Consider the following 10,757-nt stretch of genomic DNA (forward strand, 5'->3'; position numbering starts at 1 on the left):
TGATAACATAAAAAAGAATAAAATATAGAGAAATTAATTTTTAAAAATTAGGTGTACGACCTACTCTGAAAACTACAAAGCATTGTTGAAAGAAAACAAACATCTAAATAAATGGAAAGTTGCCCTATGTTCATTGTATTAGTTTGCTAAAGCTGCTGGAATGCAATATACCAGAAATGGAAGAGCTTTTAAAAAGGGAATTTATTAATTGCAAGGTTACAGTTCTAAGGCCATAAAAATGTCCAAACTAAGGCATCCAGAAAAAGATACCTTTACTCAAGAAAGAGCTGATGACATTTGGGATTTCTCTGTCAGCTGGGGAGGCACATGGTGATGTCTGCTAGCTTTCTCTCCAAGTTTCTCCTTTCAAACAGCTTCCTCTGGGGCATTTTCTTTCTGCAGCTCCAAAGGTCTCTGTCGGTATCAGCTCTGAAGCTTTTTCCAAAATGGTTCCTCTCAAAGGACTCCAGTAAGCAACCCATCTTGAATGGGTGGAGACACACTTCCATAGAAACCACCTGTATTAGTTAGGGTTCTCTAGAGAAACAGAATCAACAGGGAACACTTGCAAATATAAAATTTATAGAAGTGTCTCACGTGACCACAGGAACGCAGAGTCTGAAATCCACAGGGCGGGCTGTGAAGCTGACGACTCCGATGGAGGGTGTGGATGAACTCCACAAGAGCGGCTTACCAGCCAAAGCAGGAATGGAACCTGTCTCCTCTGAATCCTCCTTAAAAGGCTTCCCGTGATTAGATTTAGCATCACAAATTGTAGACGACACTCCCCTTTGGTTGATTACAAATGGAATCAGCTGTAGATGCAGCTGACGTGATCATGACCTAATCCTATGAAATGTCCTCATTGCAACAGACAGGCCAGCACTTGCTCAATCAGATAAACAGGTACCACAACTTGGCCAAGTTGACACATGTCCATAAACATGACACCACCTAATCGAGAGATCCCACCACAACTGGGTGAGTCACATCTCCATGGAAACAACTTAATCAAAGAGATCCCACATAACAATATTGAATGATGATTAAAGAACAAGTCTTTTCTGCAATACACAATAGTTTCAAATTGGTCCATTTGTGAATTGAAAGAATTAATATTTTTATGATGAGGCCAGATCCCTATAGAATTCAAAGGAAGCATAGTCTGCTGACATCTTGATTTGACTTCTAGTCTTCAGAACTGCAGGACAATAAATTTCTGTTGTTTAAAGCAATTAGTCTGTGTTACTTTACTACAGCAGCCCTGGCAAATTAAGACAGATAGCAATCCTCTGCTAATTGATCCACAAGTTCAAAACAATCTGTTCTAGTTTGCTAGCTGCCAGAATGCAATATACCAGAAATGGAATGGCTTTTAAAAAGCAGAATTTAATGAGTTGCTAGTTTACAGTTCTAAGGGCAAGAAAATGTCCCAATTACAAGTCTATAGAAATGTCCAATCAAAGGCATCCAGGGAAAGATACCTTGGTTCAAGAAGGCCAATGAAGTTCAGGGTTTCTCTCTCAAGTGAGAAGGCACATGGGGAACACAGTCAGGGCTTCTCTCTCAGCTGGAACTGCACATGGCGAAATGGCATCATCTGCTAGCTTTCTCTCCTGGTTTCCAGTTTCATGAAGCTCCCTGGGAGGTGTTTTCCTTCTTCATCTCCAAAGGTCGCTGGCTGGTGGACTCTCTGCTTTGTGGTGCTGCAGCATTCTCTGTTCTCTCCGAGTCTCTCATTCTCCCAAATGTTTTCTCTTTTATAGGACTCCGATAAACCAATCAAGACCCACCCAAATGGGTGGAGACATGTCATCACCTAATCCAGTTTAACAACCACCCTTGACTAAATCACATCATCCAGGGAGATGATCTGATTATAGTTTCAAACATACAGTATTGAATAGGGATTATTCTACCTTTATGAAATGGGATTTTGATTAAAACATGGCTTTTCTAGGGGGCATGCTTCCTTTCAAACCACCACACAATCTCTATCAAAAATCCCAGTGCAGGGCTCACCTTGGCAGCACATATATTAAAATCAGAACAATACAGAGAGGATTAGCGGGGCCCCTGCACAAGGATGACATGCAAATTCATGAAGCGTTCCATATTTTTTAGAAAAAAAGAAAAGAAGAATTTCCCAGTGCATGCACATACTCTTTCTCTCTCTCTCTCAATAACATATGCAAAACATAAAATTTCTATTTTAAACACTTTCAAGTATACAATTCAGTGGTATTGATTGCATTCATAATATTATGCTACTACAACCACCATCCATTACTAAAACTTTTCCATCATCACAAACAGCAACTTTATAGATCCTGTTAAGAATTAACTCACAATTTTCCACCACCACCATCACCACCCACACCTAGTCACCTGAAATCTACATCGTGTCTTGGAATGAAGTTATGATCCATGGATGAAACTTGAAGACATCACGTTGAGTGAAATAAGTCAGACACAAAGGGACAAATAGGGTGAGGTTTTACTGCTATGAAATACGTAGAATAAGCAATCCCTTACAACAGGTTTCCTTTTAAAGTGAGAAGATCTGTCTTCCACAATAAAGGATAATAAGGCCAACATAAACATCAGTAAGGATATTCTGATATGAAATAAAATATGTGTCTTCTAGATCAAGTACTCAGATGGTGAAAAAAACTTTATTTATAACCTTTCAGCAGACCAACAATCCACATCATTTTAACATAGAAAACTCAACCCTAGTTTTGCATGAATACACAATTCAACAGAAAAGCTCTTTTAAAAATATAAATAAGTCTATCAAATTTTTGTTAGCATTGACTATAACAGACAGAATTCATTTCCACAAATCTTCAATTTTCTATATAAGTTCAGGTCTTGTTTTTTTTTTTTTTTCTTTTTCTTTTACATGGGCAGGCACCAGGAATCGAACCCAGGTCTCCTGGTATGGCAGGTGAGAACTCTGCCTGCTGAGCCACCGTGGCCCACCCTCAGGTCTTGTTTTACATGTTAAAACTTTCCATTTTACTTTCGGACAAACCATGCTCCCTTAGACACGCTTATCAAATTTTACCCAGTAAACAAAACAAAATTCACTCTCACAAACCTTTTACAACTTTCCGTATTCACTCAGACTTTGTCCTACACATTTTCAATGATAAAACTACACACTTCAGGCTTCCGGTTGTCGTCGCCGCTGCTGCCGCTGCTCCTGCTGCTGAAGCTGCCGGCAGAGGCCGGAGAATCGGGCGGCGGGGCGGCGGCGGGAGCAGAGCGGGGCGAGGAAGCGAGAGAGAGCGAGCGAGGAACGAGTGAGCGAGTCCAGCCGCGCAGCAGTTCCGTCCGCCGGGGGAGCCGGAGCAGCCCGGGCCCCGCAGCCGCCGCCGCCGCCAGCCTGCCCACCGGACAAAGGCCGAGAGCCCGCGCCCAGAGCCATGTCCTCGTCCGCCGGCAGTGGCCACCAGCCCAGCCAGAGCCGCGCCATCCCTACCCGCACCGTGCCCATCAGCGATGCCGCGCAGCTACCTCATGACTATTGCACCACGCCCGGGGGGACGCTCTTCTCCACGACGCCGGGAGGAACCCGAATCATTTACGATAGAAAGTTTCTGTTGGATCGTCGCAATTCTCCCATGGCTCAGACCCCACCCTGCCATCTGCCCAATATCCCAGGAGTGACTAGCCCTGGCACCTTAATTGAAGACTCCAAAGTAGAAGTAAACAATTTAAACAATTTGAACAATCATGACAGGAAGCATGCTGTTGGGGATGATGCTCAGTTTGAGATGGACATCTGACTTCCTGCATGGATCAGAAGGAAAGCAGCAACACTGACACAGGTGCATCTGATTTGGCCAATAGGATCAACATTGAAAAACAGAAGAGGCAGTACCAGCAGTCCCCCTTGCAGTCTCCACCTCCTCCTCTTCCTCCCGTGCCAAATGATGAGATGAGCTTCATCTGACCATATCCTCTCCCTGTTTCTGTACCTTTTCCCAGTTAGACAGATTAGATTGAAGGCCTTAGTGTATTTCTGTAGTACTAAGCAGCCCACAGAGGAAACAGTTAAATTCTGGCTCCCCTGATCATTTTACTATTGAGGCCCTCCACCCACCCAATTTTTTTAATCTTAAATCCTATTTACAACCTACCAATAACTACCTGGCTGGGAAGTTTGAGAGGGGATACAGAAATTTGATAGGTTCAGCATTATTCATGTTCCTTACCCTCTGTCTCACCTCCCTGTATCCCACTTGTAGTTCAGTTCTACAGGAGACGGTTTGGAACATTTAAAACTGTTGAAGGAAGTGATGAACAAAAGGAGAGCTGCTTTCCTTCTGAACTTGGAGTGTTTGTCCTTAGGGACAGAGCACCATTTGTGCAGCTCTGGTAGCATTACTGTCTGACACAGTTTCAAGGTCTTTTCTCCTCCTTCCTCTGGGAGGAATGTGTTGTGTCTTTAGTATATAGTTCGTCTTTCCATTTCTTTACTTAATGCATTTATGCAAAAAAAAAAAATGTTAAGCTCTCTACATCAAAGGAGGCCCTTAGTAACCAACTCTTTTTTCCTCTTCTCCCATTCCTGTCTGCTTGCATCTGATTGCTTGCAGAGTCCTCTTGTACTTAGAAATATCCAGGTGATTTTCTCTGCTCCTAGAGAAGGGCTCTACCAAGTAATAGAGACACTTTAGCCTCCACTTGGTAAATAAGACCTGAGATAGTGTTGTGCCAGATAATACTTATGAATGACCTCTGAAGAGCATTGTACCATTTGAGTACCCAGTCTCAGCAGTTACTGTTTTACAATCCAATCGGCACTAGTATATTTATTGTCTTGGATTGTAGTTTCTTGTATTTTGAATTTGAAGTTGACTTTCAGAATTTTTTTTTCCTTTGTGGATCTGCTTTGTTTGGCTGCTGGGATAGATAAGCATGGGCTTATAAACCTGTTCTTCCCAGTTTTCTTACCTTCCCCATTGTACTCTGAATTTCCCCCTTCTTCCCTCTCCTGCCCCCCTCCTTCCTTTCCTTCCTTTTTCTCTGCCAGCCCATTTTTCAAATTCATATCAAAGGTACCTCAAGTGTTGGTATCTGATATCTGTCATTCCTCTTATCTGAGGGATGACCATTTATTTTTAAATGACTACAGACCTATTTTTAGATATGTTTTCAGTACAATTTTGAACAGCAACTTTTTAATTAAACATCTTCCAGTGTTAGGGAGGTGAGAAATGTCTGGGGAAGAATCTGCTGTTCTGTCACCTGCCTTTGTCTCCCTAGCCCTTAGGAGCGCTTTCCTTCCCTTTAGTTTTGGGTGTGCATGTTTGGAGTTAATAGTGGGTGGTTTGTAAAACTGGACTGTTCTTCTTGGCTGTGAGTCAATCATGAAAGCCTCATTCTTTTCTTACTCCTTTGCTTTTCTTTCTCCCTCTTCCCTGTTCCACTTCCTGTGACTGTTGACTGGCACAATAATCTCAAAAGAGATTTTTCTCTCTTAGAAAGACACATTCATCTCCTCATAAGAAAGATCATTGAAGTAGCCACTGGTATCTGGGAATTTCTGGTTGAATTTGGTGCCCTGAACACTCTTACTAAGAGATCAGAATCCAGGATGAGAGTTGGCCAGTTAACCAATAGGCCAGTTGGTTAAGCAGGAAAGTTGTTTGTTTTTCTTTTGAACTATGAAAAGAGCCTATTTGTGTACACATTTTAGACAGAAGAGAGAAGGATGTCTGAGGAACTTTATTCTGTTTTCTGCTACAAAATGTGAGTAGTTCAAAGAGTGAAAACCTTTTGTCATGGTTGCTGTCTCTCAGGAATAAGCTGGATCTCCAGTGTTTTGGGGGATGTTTTGAGTCCCAAAATTTGATGACCAGAAAAGCATTTTTGTTTGTTTAATATATCCCTGTTTTGATTGTCATTAAACTCCAAATTTCACTTTAAAAAAAAAACAAAAAAAACCTACACACTTCACTTTAACAAAAAGCATCTTATATACTTTGCATACCCACACACTTTAAATCACTAAAAAGATCTTTGATACCATCTTTAAATATCTTACAAAAAATAATTATTTTTAAAATAAAATTTTTCAAAATAATAGCTTAATACTATTTAATAAGTCACTAAATACGAACTTACATTTTTACCATCTTAAAGATCTAATAGACATAATGCTAGTTTATTTTATTAGGTGGATGCATACAAATTTAGCAAGAACATACTTAAATGAATAAAATTGTATTTGGTTCAAAAGTTACCATAAAAACAGGAATAGGACTAAACTTTGTCATTGCATTTTCAGCTGTATTTTTTTTTTTACTCCTTCTACTAGAGGTTAAAAAATCTCTTTTTTTCATAATATTCTAAGATCATAAGCAATCTCAAAAAGCAAATTGACTTCCAAGCTCTGGAAAATATACTACGATTGTTTAATTTTGTAACTAAGAAGTTAGGCTGTAACAAATGATTATGATTACTGAATCATTATATAGATACTGCTTTTTACTTTCTATTTGAAAATCAAATAGCCAGAGGGAAATACCTGAAATTTCTGAACTGTAATCCACCTGTCTTAATCTCTGAGAATGATTGTGTGACTCTATAGCCTTTATCCTATGATTGTAAAAGCGTTTTGATTGCCCCCGACTTATACCCCCTTATCCTGTTTTTCAACTTTGGAGTCTCAGGATCACTAAAAACAGCCTCTAATGCTTATTAATGAAGGGCCTTGAGTCAGTCCAGAATTATCCCACCCCAATTCCAAAACTATCTTGCTAGACAAAGCTGGGTCTACCAAAATTGGTCCGTCTGACATGCTCAGTAACTTAACCTTTTACCTGTAAATGACCTATACCTCACTATAAAACTAAAAAATCATGCCCATCATCATCATATTAAGGCTGCCATCTTCTTACATACATTTTGTGACTAAGCATATAATCAGTGTGGACATGCTCAATCATTTGATCATCTCTAACCTCAATTCAAGCCATTATGCTCATTATCCTAAAACCTGTCCATCTTTTGATACCATAAAACTATCAGAGTTACTGCAGTTCAGGGAGACAGATTTTTAGGCCGAGGAGGCATGTGACCTCCTGCTTCATGCTTAGCAATAAACTCTTTCTGCCTTTGAAACCCCAGTGTCTCAGAAATTGGTCATTTGAGTGCAAAATGCCTTTGATTGGTATCAATTTGTCCTGAGCTTAAATTCAAGAAAGCTTTTCCATAGCTCTCAAGGACATTTTTCTCGTTTACTTACTGAAATTTGCCAGTTAAATAAATAAGATCTAATTTATTTAAATACTCCTATCCCAAGACTATTTATATTTTAATAATGATTTGTTTACTATGGTTACCACTGGAAACATATTATTGGAAAAACCCATTTTAATTGGGGAATTATTTCAGAAAAAACATGGCCTATTCCAGAGCATTTGTTCTGTGACTACCATTTCTAATTTCCAGGCTCAGTAGAAAGAATTCGAAATGAAGTCCACACCTCCCCCATCTTTCTGCACCCAACCCTTCCCCTATAGCTGCCTTACTTGATTAGGCCTGGGGGTAGGAACAGGTGAGACAAAAAAGGAGGCCTGGACCTGTCGAACTTGGTTATAAAAGTTTTAAGTGAGAGCAGGAGAATTTAACACTCATAATCATTTGTTAAATCCTAACTTCTCATTACAGGAAAAAGCAGCCCTCTTCATCTCTGGGAGATGACATGTGTGGGTGCGATGCCTTGACTTCCTGCAACCACCTTCTACTATTCTGAGGCCGAAGTCAACAGTGCAGATGGCAGATCACAGAGAGATTAGAAACAATCAGGGCTCCTAATGACATCATGAGCTGCTGCTAAATCAACCAGACATGATGCTTGCCCATCACTGAACTTCCTCTTAAATTATTAAATAACCTGAAATATTTCCTTCTTCTTTAAACTAGTTTGAATTGAGGTCTCTATTACTTGTAGTTAAAAGCATTCTTACTAATAAAAAGGTGAATTCTCTTTCTTTGTAATGCCTGTACTTCAGAGTGCCCAATAACTATCTGGACTGATCACTTAAAGGCAGAACTGTGTGGTGCTTAAGAGTTTCAGTGCTAGAGATAGACTGATCTGCCATTTACATCTGTGTTAATTTTGGCAATTTCCTTAGTCTACCCATTCCTTGGTATTTCTCTAAAATCAGGATAATAATAATACCCACCCTAATTTCACCCAGAGTAAGAATCAAAGTCCTTACACTGACTTGATGTGATCTGGCCCCCATCACCTAATCTCTTGTTACTCTCCCTTTCCCACCTCTATTCTAGTCACACTAGATAACCTTCTCAACTTTAGATCTTTTGCTCTGTCTCTTTCCAACTCCTGAAACACTGTTTTCCCTGATACCTGCATGGTTTACTCCCTCATGCTTTTTATCAGTTAGGGGAGCAAAGTTATTACCGAGTATGTAATAGGATAAGGGAATTACTAGAGGAATCAGACCTTATACAATCGTGGGAGGAGCTGGGGAAACAAAGGAAGGGGTAATGGGAGGATCAAAGGAGTCATCAACCAATCAGCCTGAGTGGCCTATCACATTTGGTTGCTGAAATGGGACTGAGAAGGGAAAGCTGTTGATCTGTGTGGCTACAGACTCAGTGGGGCTGGAGGCAAGAGACCAGCGGTGTGCTTGGCAATGCTATTTCAACAGGGGTTGCATTTCGGAAGAAGAACTGGATGGAGACAAGGAAGTATAAGGACAGGCTGGACCCTGCCAGGCACTTCTGTGTCTATCCACCAGGACAACTGACTAAGAGGACCTCTGAGTGTAATCACTACTGCTTCGCTTTCACCTTCCGAAACCTGTGCAAGCTCTAACCTAAAGCATAAAGGAAGGGAATTCTGGGAAACACAGTTTAGTCTTCACCATACCGAACCAGTAAAAACCACCACATTCTTCATATCTTTGCTCAAATATCACCTCCTCAATTATGCCTACCCTGACCAACCTATTTAAAATTGCAGCTCATCTCATCTCCTATTAAGGTGAGTTCTCCCTAGATTGCCCCTTAAATGCCTGTGCTCCTCCGTTTCATGCTCGGCACCCTTCTCTTACATAGTTCATTCATCCTGGGCAATCTCGTGGATACAATTACCAACTATGTAGCGATGACTTACCACTATAAACCGCCACTTCAGAACTCTACCCTGAACATTAGGTGCTTATTAGTCAAAGGATTACTAGACAGCTCCACCTAAATGTCCTTAAATTCCTGATGCTTCTATCACCAGACCAGCTCCTCTTCTTTTATTTTCTCACTTGCCCACTAACACTTTCAAATACCTAAGCAAGAAATACAGAGTCTTCCTAGGCTCTTTCCTATTCCACTCACAACCTCTTCCAGATGAACTCTAAATTGTATGGATTCTTATCCTTAATATCTCTCATATTGGTTTATTTTTTTCCCATCTCCACTACTGCAGCTCTGGCCCAAGGCTTACTTAGATTTCTGTAAAAGTCTTCTCATAAGTCACCACTCTCCAAGTCAAAATATCCATTATTATGGATATTTTCTTGAAGTAATCATTCAAATAAGGATATGGGATTATGTACTTCCTTGTTTTAATTCTGTTAATGGAATAAAATCTAAATTCCTTGGTAAGTCATGCAAGATCTTTCATTCTCCCTTCTTTACCTAGTGCAATCTCATCTGTAACTATCCTCTCCCATGGATTCTAAACACCAAATAACTTGACTGACTTTGTACTTTCCCAAGGCCACTAAAATGATCTCTTAACTGTTACATGATCCAGGTTGCTGCCCCCTACTTCTCTTTTGTCTGCAAATTTTACTCAACCTTTAAGCTATATCCTTTTACTTCTGTAAAATAATTTTCCTAAACTCCCTTTCACACAGTAATGTCCACACCTTTCCATCGCTCTACTGCTGGTCCATCATTTTCCTCTTCAAGTATGTTTCATACCCCAAAAACCCTAACTTTCCAAATTGGAAGCTACATGTCTGTAGCTTAAACATCAAATTTAAGTATATTTATCTAAACATTTAAAAAACCTATATGAGGGCAGTGCGATTGTGGATCAGCAGCAGAATTCTCGCCTGCCATGCCAGAGACCCGGTTCATTTTCCGTGCCTACCCATGCCAAAACAAAACAAAACAAAACAAAAAATCTATATGAGTTTGTAAACTGTGGAAAATTTATCACTAGACAAAACTTATCGCTTCTAGCGAAAAGAGCAAGGAACTTGCTAAATCAGGAGATTTAGGTTCCAGTCCTGGTTCTGTTACCACCTTCCCTCCACTCAGCCTCGGTTGCCTCCCTCATCAAGGAATATGGCTAGACTACAACCCCCGACTCCAGGCGGCACCTTACAAGGCTTCCGTTATTTTTTTTAAATAGCGACGCCAGCCTCCTTTAGGTGAGGAAACTGAGGATCAGGATGACATATAATTCAGTCAAGATCCTATAGAATTCATTAATGACTAAAGTCAACAAAACCTTGGGTTCCTGGTTCAGGTCTGACCTTTAGAAACCCACCTACTTCTAAAATTCCGCCTATTTCTCTGTAAATCTAGAGCTTCTCTAATAAATCTTTAAAATTATTTAACTGTAAACCCCAGTACCGCACCCATTCCAGAAAAACGGAAGAAAGAGTGTAAAGAAAAGCAGGAAGGGATGGGACTTAGGCACAAAAACAGCCAAGAGGGTGGAGGAAGCCTGCGTGTTCCACAAGTTGGAAGTGAAATTCCTGTCC

General features: G+C 40.4%; 1 protein-coding gene and 1 non-coding gene across 2 annotated transcripts; both read left to right on the forward strand.

Annotated features, from left to right (window-relative positions):
* Positions 1-2,014: 2,014 nt before the first annotated feature.
* Positions 2,015-2,121, forward strand: LOC143661863 (U6 spliceosomal RNA). The gene has a single exon (XR_013164900.1). It is a non-coding gene; the product is annotated as a U6 spliceosomal RNA (small nuclear RNA).
* Positions 2,122-3,415: 1,294 nt separating this feature from the next.
* LOC143661424 (eukaryotic translation initiation factor 4E-binding protein 2) lies at positions 3,416-5,610 on the forward strand. The gene has a single exon (XM_077135013.1). It carries the CDS (start codon positions 3,432-3,434, stop codon positions 3,792-3,794), a length of 363 nt encoding a protein of 120 aa, XP_076991128.1. The 5' UTR covers positions 3,416-3,431; the 3' UTR covers positions 3,795-5,610.
* Positions 5,611-10,757: the final 5,147 nt, after the last annotated feature.

Source organism: Tamandua tetradactyla, chromosome 17, assembly GCF_023851605.1.
Source record: "Tamandua tetradactyla isolate mTamTet1 chromosome 17, mTamTet1.pri, whole genome shotgun sequence".
Classification (NCBI taxonomy): domain Eukaryota; kingdom Metazoa; phylum Chordata; class Mammalia; order Pilosa; family Myrmecophagidae; genus Tamandua; species Tamandua tetradactyla.

Excerpts from the sequence above, each read along its gene's own strand:
- LOC143661424 (XM_077135013.1), top strand. The coding sequence starts at position 3,432 with ATGTCCTCGTCCGCCGGCAGTGGCCACCAGCCCAGCCAGAGCCGCGCC.